At 56.2% G+C, this 14535-nt stretch overlaps 1 protein-coding gene across 1 annotated transcript; it reads right to left on the bottom strand.

Moving 5' to 3' along the window:
* Positions 1–118: 118 nt before the first annotated feature.
* PRR29 (proline rich 29) lies at positions 119–3468 on the bottom strand. The gene is made up of 6 exons (XM_061175369.1): positions 3409–3468; positions 3039–3114; positions 2751–2857; positions 825–1054; positions 590–660; positions 119–396 (listed from the first exon to the last, which is right to left on the bottom strand). Exons 1-6 carry the CDS (start codon positions 3466–3468, stop codon positions 368–370), a joined length of 573 nt encoding a protein of 190 aa, XP_061031352.1. The 3' UTR covers positions 119–367.
* Between the last annotated feature and the right edge of the window lie 11067 nt (positions 3469–14535).

Below are 14535 nucleotides of genomic sequence, written 5' to 3'. Positions count from 1 at the left end.
GCTGGCCATCCCCGGGGTGGTGGGTGGGGGAGTGGAGGTCGAGGGAGGGCTCTGGTTCCCAGGCCTCTGCCAGCCCAGGCAGCAATCACCGGGACAGGCTTGGGCTTTCGTGTGACCGCCAGGGCCTGGGCACTGCTCTAAGGGGCTCTCACCCTGAAGCAGAGATCAGGCTGCTTCAAGGTCTCCGTGGGGTAGAGAGGGGACTGACTGACCTCGGGGAGAGGGCCTAGTTGGGGCTGAGGGGGTAAGAAGGGCTGCCAGGCATAGGTGCAGGGTTGGAAAAGCAGTAGCGGGACACACAGGGGCTCCGGGGCTACTTCCAGCCCCGCGATGAAGCTGGCGTGGGTCCTGGGGCTGATGTCTGTCCTCACGGTAGGCTCTCGGCATCATAGTAGTCTGGGGGGAGACAGCACCCTCATCGTGACTCCCTCCTGCCTCAGTGGAGCCCAGGGAGGAAACCAGAAGGGGACAGGCCAGTTGTCCTCGGCCATGACAGTGGGGGGCCCTCAGCCCCACAGGGCGCATGGCCTTCCTGGCCTCTAATCGACCGCCAGGCCTGGGCCCCACTGCCCACCCACCTGGTCCCTACCTGAAGCTGGGGGTACATCCACACCCACAGTCCCTGCGGCGCTGGGGGGTGGGGGCGGGGGCACAGCTCTCCTGGGACAGGGAAGGAGAAAAGAAAGAGCCCCGTCAGAGGCCCCAGGGTAGCCTCTGGAATTTCACCCACAAGTTTCCCCACCCCAGCCTGGCCCCTGGCCAGCTCTTCCAGCCCAGCCCCAGAGCAGGGCCCGGGCAGCACCCAGACCCCCGGCCTCACTTACGCCCCCCTTTTCCCAGAGGTAGGAGGGTGGTGCTGAACCCTGGCCAAGGGCTGCAAGTGGGGCTGCGGTAGGGGAGGGGAAAGGAGAGGGGCCGGCCAGGGGAGCAGGGGGCCCAGAGCAGGCATCAGGCAGGGCAGGTAGTGGTGGTGGAACACCAAAGGCCCCTCCTCCTGGGCTTCGGTCTCCTCCTCCTCTTCATACGCCACCTCCTGTTGACCCTCCAGGTAGACCTGGGGATTGTGCAAGAGGGGAGGGGAGAGGATACAGGATCAGGCTCTCCCTGCCGCCACGCCTCCATTCCTCTTAATTATTTCTCCAGATACCCAGCACAAAATAGCTACTGTTTATTGGGCATTTACTACACACAAGCAAGGCTCTTTGGAGACATTCATTCCTTATTTTGCGGATGGGAAAAACCGAGGCTCAGAGGTTAAGTAACTTTTCTAAGGTCACCCAGCTAATACGGCCAAGCAGGGACTGGCGAAATCCAGGTATGACTCCAGAGCTGGGGCCAGGAGTCCAGCAAGCTGCCCCTGGCCTCACCCCGTTACGGATACAGGGTTCTTGGACTCTTTAATCAATAGAAATTGATAAGAAGCCAGCCAAGGAATTCAGGCTGGGAATTCACTGGGACTCATGCTGCCCGAGGGAGCGAGAACAAGAAACAGGTGCCCTTGCTCGCTCCCCAAGGAGCGTGGGCTGGTTCCTTACATGGGCAGAGGGGAGGGACTGATTGGTGGGTTGGGCTGGAGGGGCGGCTTAGGTGGTCCGCCCACCCTCTTGGTGGTGCTGTGTGCAGGAATCACGCGCAGTACCCTACTTTTGCACCTCAGAAATGGCAGCTGATTTGTGGCCTTTTTGTATCTTATTGTTCATAATTGCCCCAACTGCGCATGCGTGCCGTTATTTTTAGTCTCATTTCCTTTGTTTTCTGCGGCTCGAAGAGACGTTTGTCCAGGTGCAAGCACTGCAGCACCGCAGCAAAGGGTCCCAGGTCCCAGCCTGTCTCAACCCCCAGTCCCTGGACCCACTTATGCCCCACTTGTTGAGGTAGGGCGCTCCTCCCAAGGGCCCCCTGAGGGCCTGGGGGTGAAGGGGTGGCAGCAGCTCCTCAGGGTCTCCCTCTGCCTCGACTCCTCTGACCAGCCCCTCCGTGAATCTCTCTCCGCTCCCTCCAAGCTGATAGGCATCCTCTCACCACCCAGCTGTCACCCCTCCGGACCTCTCAGGCTGCCCATTGCTGGCTGAATAAGGCTCAGCCTTAGAGCTCCTCCCCCTCCCATGCACCCGTCACCTCCCCCCTACACCCACCCCCCACATATACACAGGGTTTCCTCCATTCTGTCTCCTGATTCTGCCCCTGCCCACCTAGATGGTGGACACACCCCTCACCTCCTCCAAGCATCAGAATCCTACCTGGCTTTCAAGGGCTGGTTCTAAGGCCACTTGCTCCTCCAAGGAGATGTTCCTCATGCCCCAACCAGGTGGCCCTCACACTTTGTGCCAGTCACAGCCAAAGTTGCCTTGTATTCATAGTCATTCATCTATTCATTCACTTGTTCAACAAATAGCAATTGAACCCCTAATAAGTATCAGGCACACTGCAGGCCCAGGGTACAATGGTGCCTGCCGTCCTGGGTCTGCAGTCCGATGGGGGATGCACTGCAGGGAAACCTTGAAAACAAGACCTGAGTGGTCTGGATTTTGGGACCCGCTACCTCTACTCCATGGAGGCTGACACGGGGGCCTGGCACATAACAGATGCCAAACAGACCTAGCCAGATAGATGGGGGCTGGCTTCTGGCTCCTCTGTTGCCTGATCCTTTTTCTCAAGGTGGGGGGAACCCTAAATGGATGCCCACCTCTGGCCCTGCAGGTGGGCAGCCCTGGTAGCCCGCCCCCACTCCCCACCTCCAGCCCACGCACCTGCGGGCCGGGCCCGGCAAGGCCCTGGCTGAGCGCCGCTGCCACCTGGCCACTCAGAAGCAGCTGGTGCACCTGCGCGTTCTGGAGCAGCATCAGTTCCAGCAGGTCTAGGGGACGGGAGTTCAGCAGGCCCGCGCCGGAACTCCCCCTGCACCTGCCCCGACCCCAGGGCCTTTTCCCCAACTCCAGCTCCGGGGGGAGGGCGGGGGAAGGAGGGGTGCAGCAAGGACGCCCAGAGAATGTGCCGGGCAGAGTGGGGTACAAAGTGGGGAGATCCCGGAGTCTCACCTTCCTTCACGCGGCCCGGCTGTGGGGACGGAGGTGGGATGGCCCACAGGACGGGCTGCAGAATGGTCACCCAGGGCTGGGGGGGGGGGGAGGGAGAGACTCAGGCTAGGTGGGGAAGGGATGGGGACCCCCCCTCGCTCCCCACGCCGTGAGTCGCTTCCCTAACCTCGCAGGAGCTTCTCCCCTCCGCGACCCCATGGCCTCCCTGTCAAGTCTCTTCCTCTCTGGCTGGGGTCGCTCTCCTCACCCACCCCCACTCCTCCAGGGTTCGGACCCTCCAGGGACAGCTCCCCAAGTCAGCCCACCCCTCCACCCCGCCCCCAAGGCCTTCCAGGTAAAGGCAGGCTCTGGTCCCCGACTCAGCCTTCACCGTCGGGGCTGCAGTCTGTGCCGGGGGACGACCCCAGCTCCCTCCGGTCCCTGAGGCCATGGCCAGCTGCAGCGGATCAGGGTTACCTTGACGACGCTGGGCGACGCCAAAGTCTCCTCCTACGCATGCGCAGGTCCCGCCAGCGTTCCGGTGCCTGGGACGTTCGCCCTTCGTCGCCGCCTCCTGCTCTTCTCTCTCCACCTCTAGGGACGAGGGGTCCCGAGGACCCTCACCCCCACCCTCGGAGGCCCAACTCTCTCCCAGATGTCCACATCCAAACCCCCGCGCCGTGGCTGCCTGGGCATCGCGGCTCATCCCTCGCTGTACCTCGCACCCTTGGGCATCCCCGGCACAGAGCCTGGGGGGCCGAGTTTGTTGAGTGAATGCGTGAGTGGCTGGGGAGGCCCGCCCCAACTCGAACACTTGGTTTTTGGGGCCCAGTGCCCAGCTGACTAGGATGATGAGTTAGGAGTAGAGAATTCTGTTGGAGCAGGCTTGGGGACAAGGGGCAGGTGAATGAGGAGGGCAAAGGATTTGCTCCCTGTCACTCTGAATCAGAGGGCCGTCCTGCGGGCCAAGAGTGGTTTCTGGAGGCCACCAAGGAAGGAAACACCAACCAAGTTCACGGAAAAGGCTGGCCCCTGTTTGCTCCCCGGTTCCTGGTCAAGGGGAGCCACTGCTCCAAAGAGGTGGCAAAGTCTGGGGAGTTTAACATCAGTGACCCCATTATTGCCCTTCATCCCGGAAAAATTACCAAAGCTTGCATTCTTTCAACAGGAAGTTATCGAGGTCTTCTTTGCTTAAGAACAGGTGAAGGGAGAGATCTATTTCGGCAGCTGTGACCATCCTAAGATAGGCCCTGAGCAGCAGTCGAAGAAAATCCAGACAGGAAGCTGGGATTAGCACCCCAGAGTTGCCTTCCCCCACCCTCCACTCCTGTTCAGCTCCCCTTCCCAGAAGTCCTGGTGTCTAGAGCCAGAAAGACCATTCCCACTCCTCCTTTGTACCTTCGTCCCTGTCTCCAGGAGATGGGGACTGTGGGCAGTGCATTAGCTGTCCCCGTGGGTCTTATGGCGTTGACAGCCATCATCAAGGTGAGATCGGGCACTGTGGTCACAGGCCCGCAGTGAGTGGGAAGGACACAGAGGCGCGTCTTTCCATCTCCACCTTCATTCCAGGGAGAAAGATGAAACCAATCCTTGCGCTCACCATCAGCAAACTTTGACCCAGGAGGTGCCTGTGTGTGCGAGGTACCCTTCTGAGCACTGTAGACACAATAGTGTATCCTCGCTGGTTCCAGCATTGTTGGGAAGTGAAAAATTCCCCTGAAAGGAGAGCAAAGATACAAGACTGTGCAAAGTGCCTTCTGAGTGAACCATACAAGAAGGGATCATGAAAAAGAGAAGACTCAGTCACTGAAGGGTGGAGTTCTGAAGGAGGTAGAGACCCTTGGGATGGGGCCAAGCAGTGTGAGAGGGAGAGGGCAGCCCAGGCTGGGAACACAGCCAGAGCAAAGGTGCAGATGCGGGAATGGACAGGGCCTGTAAAGATCCAGTGGCCCAAACTGCCTGGCTAGGGTCGGGGATCTGGGCAGAGGGAAGTTCCAGGCAGACACAGGACAGGCTCAAAGGCCAAGTTATAGAAGTGAGGCTTTGCCATGTGGGTAATGGGAAGCTCTTGGTGGGTTCTGAGCAGGAGAGAAATAAGGGGACGATGTGTGCACAGCCACATTTTAGAAAGATTTATCTTGTTTGTCATATCTTTGTTTATGTCAACCAGAATTAGAAAGAACAAATGTCTGATGGGATGTGTCCTCCCAATGGAGTACTATTCCGCCATTGACAATTTTGGTATAGAATATATCTACTGATGTGGAATGATGTCCAAGAGAGTCAAGAAAAACAATCAGAAAGCATAGTAAGATCTTATTTTTGTTTTAAAAATTATATGTATATATGTGCATCTGTGGGGGGGGCGGAGAAAGAGAGGGAAAGAGGGAGGGAGGGAGAGAGAGGGGCAATTATAGAGAAGCTGTCAGGGCTGCCCATACCCGCCAGCCTCCCCACTTCTCCACACCCTCACAGTGCTTCCTGGGATCTCCTTCCAAATAAACTTCTTGCTGCCAAATCCTTGTCTCAGGCTCTACTTTTGGGGGAATCCAAACTAAGACACCAGTCTCCCGCTTTCACCATTTCTGCTGCCCAGGCTGCTGCTAACTCCTGGGAAAAACTATTCTAGCAGCTCTCTGATAAATTTGTGTTCAATGACGTGAAATACCGAAGTCGACATTGAAGAACATTCGTCTGGGAGTATAATGGTCCATGGATTAAACTGAGGCAAAGCTGGAGGCAGGGAGGCCAGCAAGGAGGCCACCTTCCTTCCCTGTAAAGGAAGCTCAGAGCTGGCTGGAGGTGGCTGTAAGAAAGAGGCAGGAAGAGGTGATCATTTCAATACCTCAGATATAAGACTGCATGTTAACCCTACATGAGACTTACTTGTATTTTGGAAGACAGGGTTGAGATAAAAACTACCTGGCTTCTTGTACCCAATTAGAGGTGTCAAAGGAAACTGAAGCATTTGTCCTCTGAATAATGGGAAAACCACACACTTATCTGGCAGCCCTATTTTGCTTACAGATCTAACTTCAGTCCAACAGTGGAGGAGGTGCCTTTCTGGCTACTTGCCCTGCCTACTATTATTTTCTTTGGGGTGTTGAACACTCCACCTAATCCCTTTCCATTCTTCTCAGTGGGGACTCTTATTTGCATCTTCAGTTTTTTGTTTTGGGTTTTTTGTTTGTTTGTTTGTTTTAGTGTCCCAAGACAATATGTACCAAAAATCCTCCCTGTTGCCTTGGTAAATTTTTTTTTTTTTTTTGAATTTAATTTAATTTAATTTAATTTAAAAAAGGTCTGAGGGTAGCCTAATGGGGTTCACTTTGGTTCAGTTTTTCACATAATCTTTTTTTAATCAGTCATCAATTTTATACATATCAGTGTATACATGTCAATCCCAATCGAGCCTTGGTAAATCTATTCCTGGAAATAAGCTAGACGTGGAAAAAGATTTCTACTCGTATGTGTTCGTTGCAGTGTTATTTTTAAGAGTTGAAAGTTGAACGTTACCCAATGTCCCATAATAGGGAAATGGTTATGTAAATGGAAGTAATTCACTCCAAGGAAGAGTTTGCAGTCATTAAAAACCGTGGAAGGGGAAAAAGGGCTCCCTCCTCTCCTCCTTAGATGGAAATGTAGAGAAAAGGGTCCTTTTAAGAATTCAAGGGGAGGGACTTCCCTGGTGGTGCAGCGGTTAAGACTCCGCGCTCCCAGTGCAGGGAGCCTGGGTTCGATCCCTGGTCAGGGAACTAGAGCCCACATGCCGCAACTAAGAGCCTGCATGCCACAACTAAAGATTCAACTAAAAGATCCCACATGCCACAACGATAGATCCCTAAGAGCTGGCACAGCCAAATAAATAAGTAGTAAAAAAAAAAAAAAAAAAAAAAGAGAATTCAAGGGGAAATGTCTGTGTGGTACAGATGAGGAAATGCTGAGCAGAGAGAGACTGACCCAGTAGCAGTCTCTTTTTTTTGACCCATTTCCTAAAAAGGCACAAATTGGAAGGAGTTAGAATATGAGGGTTGAAAGAGAGGCGCTAAATACTGCTTTGCAGAATTTCATGACTAAGTGGATTTGTGGGGAGAAGCCTTGAAATTATAACAATAAAGAAATTCCATTTTTCTGCTTGGAGGCTCTGACTATACTATTTCTACAAATCATGGTTATCCTTGTGAGATGTGTGTGTGGGGTTTTATCCAAAAGGCCCCTGGTGGTACTTTGGGGACTTATAAACACATAGATCACACCAATGGGATGCCGTGTGTTGGGGACCCAGTTTCAAGGTCCCACCCCATCAGAATGGAGCTATGGGATGGAGTCCAGAACCCTCCCCTCCTGGACTCCCTGGAAATTGAGGTGCCACCAACCATGGGAGAGTACTTGCTGAAGCTCCCAGAAAGTCACCCTGGACTGAATGACTCAGGGAAGAAACTGACTGCTCAGGCCAGGGGGTGGGGCTGGGACAGGGTGTGACGAAGCCAATTCCTGTGGATCAGGATGAGATTTTCTGAAAGGTGATTCTGTTTTGCAGGATCCTTTGGCTTGTGAGTGACCGAAATTCAACCTAAACCAGCTTAAAGAAAAGGGACTTTTGGGGGCTCATGTGATAGGGAAGGACAGTGATGGAGTTGGTTTATAGTTTAACTGACTCAGGTGTCTTCAGGTCTCTCTCTCTCCATCCTTCTCTCCCTCTCCTTCATCTCCCCCTTTCTGCATGTTTTTCCCTCTTCCTACAGACAGACTTTTCCACTCATGGGAGACACACCTCAGGCACCTTCAGATGTACTTCAGTTACTCTAGACAAACTTAGAGAATCCCACAGAGAGAGAGATGATCTTTCTTTTGAATCAATACATATAAATCCCCAGGAAGGACTATGATTGGCCCCACTTGAGTCACATATCCAGCTTTTGGACCAACCACTGTGGCCAAGAGGATTGGCCAGACCTAGGTGACAATGTCCATCTCCATGGCTGGGGCCAGGTGGCTGTCCTGTAATCAGGAGCCCCACGAGAATCACATATTTGGAGTAGGGAAGCAGTTCCCCAAAGCAAGGAGGAATATTGTTATCAAGAGAGAGGTATTCATTCCACTCGGGCTGTGGATAAAAGTCGTATTTAACACACAGCTTTTGTTTTCCCATCAGCCCCATCCTTAATCCAAATGGCACCTTGTGCAAATTAGAAAAATTAGCCCCTTCCTCTAGATATTTTGCTACCATCTGCTAAAAAATTATCATCTTAAATATACTAATCCACAATGACTACAAATGGGATTGGTGCCCAGAATTGTGCAGTGCACAACCCATACAACCAAATGCAGCAGCCCTGCCCCCTCATATACTATAATTCCCTTCAATAACTTCAATTCCTCATTAAAGAAAGTCTTACTCCATAGAGCTTTGGGCAGGGGCAAGGCAGTGACTGAAAGGGCAGAGCCATAATTGGGAATGACAGCTGCTTCCCACCATCTCCCCTCCAGTGCCCACAGACAGGGAGCCGTGTGCTATCCAGGGAACACTGACCAGGAATTCCAGACAGTGGCCAGCAGCAAAGCAAATTGGAGCTGCAGCAGGGCTGGGAGTGATGAGAGGGACCCTGGGGAGCAGCTTTAGGGAGACAACTTGGGAAGGATATGAGATAAAAGGTTTGCTTTTCTCTGAATGCCAGAAGAAGCAAAGAAGAGGCAGGGGCCAGCAGACACTGGATTACATTAGCAATACGACGACGTGGAAAATGTCTGTCAGGTCAGTGAGCAAAGCAGGATAAAGAACCTTGCAGAGAAAACACCCAGGCTCCCACTTTGGTCTAGAAGACATGCCTCTGAGGGTGTGAGTGATTCACTGGGTGGAGATGTGGGAAGTCCGGGCACAGCAGGAACTTCTCAGACCACAGCCAGGCCTGGCCCCCAAGGAAGGGCTCGACAGTGCTGAGGCTGGATCCACAGAGAGCTACTGGGAGGAGAGGCGCCATTGGGCCCGCTCCCAGGATGGAGGGTGACCACTCCCCGGGGCTTCCCTGTGCCCCTCTCAGAGGTCACTCCGGGCTGGGCTCGGCTCAGACAGAGCTCTGGCTGCCAGAAAAGACGGTGGCAGTGATGGGTATGGGAGACTGGGGGAATCTTTAGGGGACAGTTACTCTGGATTCACCCAGGGATTCTCTCGTCTGTCGGGGGCAGGCGCTGGTGAGCGAGCAGAGATGGGTCATTTCTCAACACCTCCACTAGGGGTCACCCCAGTCCCAGAGTGGAAGGTGGGGGAGGGGGGCTAAATAACCTCATCCCTCCCCCTACCACACCCCCTTCCCCAGCCTCTGAGGGACAGATGTCTAGCCAGAGGGGTGGGGGAGTGGTGGGAGAAATGACCCTCAAGACTGCTGTGTGGTACAGCTGAACAGCTGTGTGTGTGGGGGGGATGGGTGTGTGTGTGTGAGATGTGGGTGTGGGTATATAGGTAGGCATCTACTTGATAAAAATCTAGTGACCATAGGTACATATAGGTGGCCCTGTGTACATGTGAATGGGAGCATGTTACATGGGCACAGACAACCGCATGGATGCAAGTAACATGCGTGAAATGCAAGAACGCATGGGCGTGACTGTGGTGTGTGTACACACTTGATACAAGTATAATGTCTGTGATACGCGGCATCTGGGCAGGAGAGCGCGTATGGCTATATGCGTGTAATAATACACATATGTGCACGAGCCTGACGTGAGCGTGGGAGCGAGTCTGTACGTGTGAGCCGCAGGCCTGTGTGTGAATGGGGGTGACACGCAGTGGAAGCGTTTGTGTGACTGTATGAAGGGTGGTGGTTTACGTATATGGCTGAGCATGTGTGCGTGTGACGGGGGAGCGCAGCCATGAGTGTGCACAGAGTGTGTGAGTGTGCTAGCCAGCCTGTCCCCCGGGAGTGCTTCTGGGAACGAGCGTGAAAGGAGATTCACGTGTGAGCATGAGCCTGCGTTCATTCGTCAAGGGAGGGAGAGAACCGCGTGTGTGGGCTCAGACGCGTGCCCAAGTGAGCGTGCGTGTGCGTGTGGGTGGGCGAGCGTGTCGCGTGTGTCCCACTCCGGGCCAGCAGGGCCCCCGGCCCAGGCGGTCCCGGCCGGGCCCAGCACACCCCCGTGAGGGAAGCGCGGCCCAGGCTCCCACCTGAAGATTGGCCCAGTCCTCAGGTTTCACTCATGACCCCGTGACATCAGCGGCAGCAGCTGTCCCCGCCGGCCCGGCCCCCCGGCCAAGTCCCCCAGAGTCCCAGCCGCAGCCCGAGGTGGGCACGCCGCTCCGCGCTCGCCGCTCCCGTCCAACAGTGAGTACCGCGCCCCTCCGCGCCCCGCCCGGGCCGGGCGCCCCGAGGGCAGGCCACCCGGAGGGGCCGGGCACCCTGGCCCCCAGCCCGGCCTGGCTCCGAGGAAGTCACCACTTTGCTCCGGGCACCGCTGTCCTCCTGCCCACACCAGGCCCTGCTCCGAGGCTGTCCCTGCCCAAGCTCCTCGGGCCGTGACCCTCAGTCCCCACGCTTGCCTCTCTCTGCCCCGTCACCTGCTCCCTGTCCTCAGCAGGGGTCCTCACCCTGGTCACCAGTGGCCCAGGGGTTAAGGCTCTGCTCCTTGGAGTGACCCAAGGGACAGAGACTGGGCTGGTGTCTTCAGGAGGGGGGGGTGGAGGAGCCGAAACAGCGACTCGCTCGGCCTGTGTGCAGTGGCCTAGACGGCAGGGGTGCGGGGAGAGGGGAGCAGGAGGCCGGGGCGGTGGGGGGGCGGGTGGCTCCTTTGCTCTGCTGAGACAGGAATCTGCGAGATGCCAGCGGAGGACACATCTCAGGCTGCGAGGCCAGCCGGGCTCTGCCCTCCGCCCCGGCCTCTCCCCGCCCGGGGCGCCCTCGGGCTCCTTTCCTGGAGAAGCCCCGCGTGGTGGAGGGGGTGTGGGAACAGGGAGCCAGAAAGTCCGGCGTGAGGGGGGCCACCGCGCCGAGGGGCCTCTGGGGGACTCAGAAGGAGCCTCAGGGCCGGGGTGAGGGGGCAGGGGTGCGGTGCCAGGGCAGAGCGCAGCCCCCTGCCCGCTCCCTGCTGGCAGAGCAGGGTGCCCAGGGAGGGAGGGTGGGCAGTGGCTAGCGGAGAAGGCCGAATGGGCTGAGCAGAGACGGAGAAGGTAGTTTGGAGGCGCGTGGGGCTGGAGGGAGGTGTGCTTTCAGGGCTGCTCTGTGTGTGTGTGTGTGTGTGTGTGTCGGGGGAATTTGTTCAAAAGATTTGGGATGCCCCATCTAGAAGGCTCCGACGGGGGCCGGGGGGTGCTGCTTGAGGCTTTCCAAGAATGCACTGATGGGGGAGCGAGGGCCTGAGCCCCTTCCCACTCCACCCAGTTAAGTACTGTGTCCCGCTGCCCCTCACCCTGCTCAGTGCACGGAGTCAAGGCAGGGGGCCAGGTCATGATGAGAGCTCGTGGCACCCCACTGTGGGGAGGCAGCCCTCCAGGTAGAGACTAGACAGGTCCCCCTCCCATCCATACCACCTGCCGCGGGGGCCTGCCCAGAAATCAGTCACCCCAGAGCCCCGAAGGTTAGAGCCCAAGGGATCCTTGAAGGCCATTTAATTCAGCCCCTAAGCATGAGCCAGCTGGGGGAGAGTAGCTAGAGACAAGTTTTGGGCATCTGGCTAGTCTGGAGAGGGGAGGGGGCTGACAGAGAGGTGGGGCGGAGCCACGGGTGAGCATTGTTGTCACTCATCTGTGACCCCATGGGTGGCATTGACTGAACCCAGGTGTGCAGGGCTGGGGTTGGGGGCACAGAGGGCTGGTTCTCTCAGGACCCTCCAGATTCTTCTGGGGTCATCCCCAGTGCCCTGCCCGTGGCCAGCGGTGTGGACAGCTGTGGCCATTGCACTGGTATTTGGGGGCTTGTCACCTGTACAGGACGATGCAGGGGCTCAGACATAACCCAAGGGTCCACCTGCATCTCCATCCCAGGCATCTCTCAAGGGATTGGCTGGGATTTTAGCAGGGTTTGGGAAAGGTACTTAGGGGTCCTTCCTAGGTGGTCCCATCCCAGCCCGGCCTTTCTTGATGTTTCTGGTTGGGCACCTGCACAGGGTAGGAGCTCAGGACTCAAGGTCACCTCCAGCTCTAAGCTGGCCTGAGTGTCCAGGTCTGCCCAGCCGGCTTCCCTGCCCCGACCCCAGGCCCAGACCAAGGGGAAGCCCGGAGGTTGATGCCAAAGGCATTGAACTCCTGGCCAGGTGTTGGGGGTAGTCCTGACAAAGTCCCTACCTTTGGGGCAACTCTGGCCACCAGAACAGAGAAAAGTGTAATGGCAGGGACGGGTGGGGTTTAGAGAAGGCTCCTGGGAGAGGCAGAGCCAGAGAAGAGAGAAGGGATTGGACCTTACAGAGAGGAGTGAGAAGGCTCTCTCTCTCCAGGTGACAGGAGAGAGATGCATTGAAGAGAAATAAAATATCTGAGCCCAGGGGCCTCAGAGAGCAGGTAGAGAGAAGGAAGGGGAAGGACATCAACAACCCCAGTCCAGGTTACGCAAACCTTCTGTCCCTCGACTCCTTTTACAGGGAAGGCTCAGACTCAGCAGGTACTGTCACCCAGGGCACACGGCTGATGAGGGGCCAGGGCTCTGTCCACAGCAGCCAAGGCCCCCGCTCCCTGGGAAGGAACTCACGCTGGTGCAGGGCTGGGTCATGGGGCAGAGTTCGCCCCTGGGACACAGGGAGCAGTGGGTTCCTGCGGGCAGCCCTAGGGGTCTCCAGCTCTGCAGTGGCAGGAACAGGCCTGGACTCCCCAGGGCTCCATCAGAAGGTACTCATGGGGCTGGGGAATCCCAGGATCCCTCCACCTCCACCACCCCTGCCCAGGCCTTTCATGTGCTCTGGCCCCCATTCTGCCTCATCAGCAACAGCTATTTTTATTCCCTGCAGTTTTCAGTCAACAGCCCTTGTGTGTGTGTGTTGGGGGGGGGGGCGGGGAATGGGGCAGCAGGAGGAATGGGAGGGGCTTGAGGAACCCACAGGAAGCAGGGGTGGCAGGGGAGCCGCTGTGCCCCTCAAAGGGCGGGCTGCCCCCACCCCCAGGGCCTCCCTGTCCTCTGCCAGAAGCCCTAGCATAAATGGACAGTGCAAAACCACAAGAGTCACCAGACCCCACTGCTTTTGAACTGGTTTGTGAAACCAGGTGCCTATCTACCCCTCCCCTGCCCCACAGGTGCTAGACGGTCACCGTCCAGTTTAGACTGGGGTGATGATATACCTTAGTGGTTAAGAGCCAAGGTCTCTTTCGAGAGCAGGGCTTCCAGCCTCAGCTTACTACATAAATAACAATTGGCAACTTCCTTACCTTCTCTGTGCCTCCGTTTTCTCATCTGTCAAATGGAGTGATAACAATAGGATCACGGTAAGGATTACATGAGCTCTTGACATGTGAGGTGCCCAGGACAGTGCTTGGCAAGTACATAAGTGTTAACTAGTAATTCATTATTATGCTTGTTAGCAGGCTGTGACTCTGAAATAAATGTCTCCTTGTTGGGGGGTGACAGAAGGGGAGAAGGAGCTATAAGGTGGGGAAGCAGGACCGAAGGTAGGACAACCCTATCCGGCTCTGGGTACCCTGCATAGCTGGGTGGGGGTGGGTTTTTTCCTATCGGGAGATCCTTTTATCATATGGACAGCAGAGCCCATTTTATGAGGGTCTGTGGTTTGCAAATGTTGCCTTAAGGGCTGTGAAAGCGCTAAGCAGAGCCCCCCACCCTGGGCTCACATTTTAGTAAGAGGTGCAGGTGACTCATCTTTTTTGAGGCTTTTTAAGTTCTTGATTGGCCTAATTTTGGAGAAGGATCTTCCACCAGGGTAGTTGGTGAGAAAACATCCCTGGAGCAGTTTCTGGGGTTGAACAAAGTTATCGGAGTGAGTGGCAAAGCCAAGCTGGCTGCGGGGCGGGAGAGTCCATCAGCCTTTCTTGGGGGTTTCAGGTTATAGGCTTGGGTCCTGCAGCCCGCTCATCCTACTGCCTTGTGCAACTCCCAGGGCCCGACAGGGGCCTGAGGTCCGAGTGGGAAGGGCTCAAAACTCACTCTACCCAAATGGTTAGGGATTGATGGAGGGAATGGGGAGCGAGGTCGGCCTTGGAATTCTCCAGGCTCAGGATCAGTTTTGAACAGTCCTCTTCTTGCCCTCTGGGTGGACCTCAGGCAGGAAAAAGGCCTGTCAGCCATGGTCTGGGAGTGGGGAGGGTGCGTGGCAGAGAGAAGCCAACAGAGGCCAGCGGCTCCAGGGAGAGATCGTACGTAGAAGCAGGCAGGGTGAGGGGAAGCAGCCCTGCGGGCAGGGGGTGGGTCTGCCTGAGGGTGGGTGAAGTGGGCCTAGAAATGTGTGTATACGAGGGGGTGCATACACAAGTTGGAGGGGGGCATCCATGGAGCCCTGGTCACCATGTTTGAGGTACCTTCGAAAGAGCCGAGCCAGCGGAGGGCAGGAAGCCCCAGGCCTGGGTGGAACTAATCAGCCTCCCCAC

This window comes from Eubalaena glacialis, chromosome 19 (genome assembly GCF_028564815.1).
Source record: "Eubalaena glacialis isolate mEubGla1 chromosome 19, mEubGla1.1.hap2.+ XY, whole genome shotgun sequence".
NCBI lineage: Eukaryota > Metazoa > Chordata > Mammalia > Artiodactyla > Balaenidae > Eubalaena > Eubalaena glacialis.
Note: the sequence above shows the minus strand (reverse complement) of the source record. Positions and strands in the feature narration are given on the sequence as shown.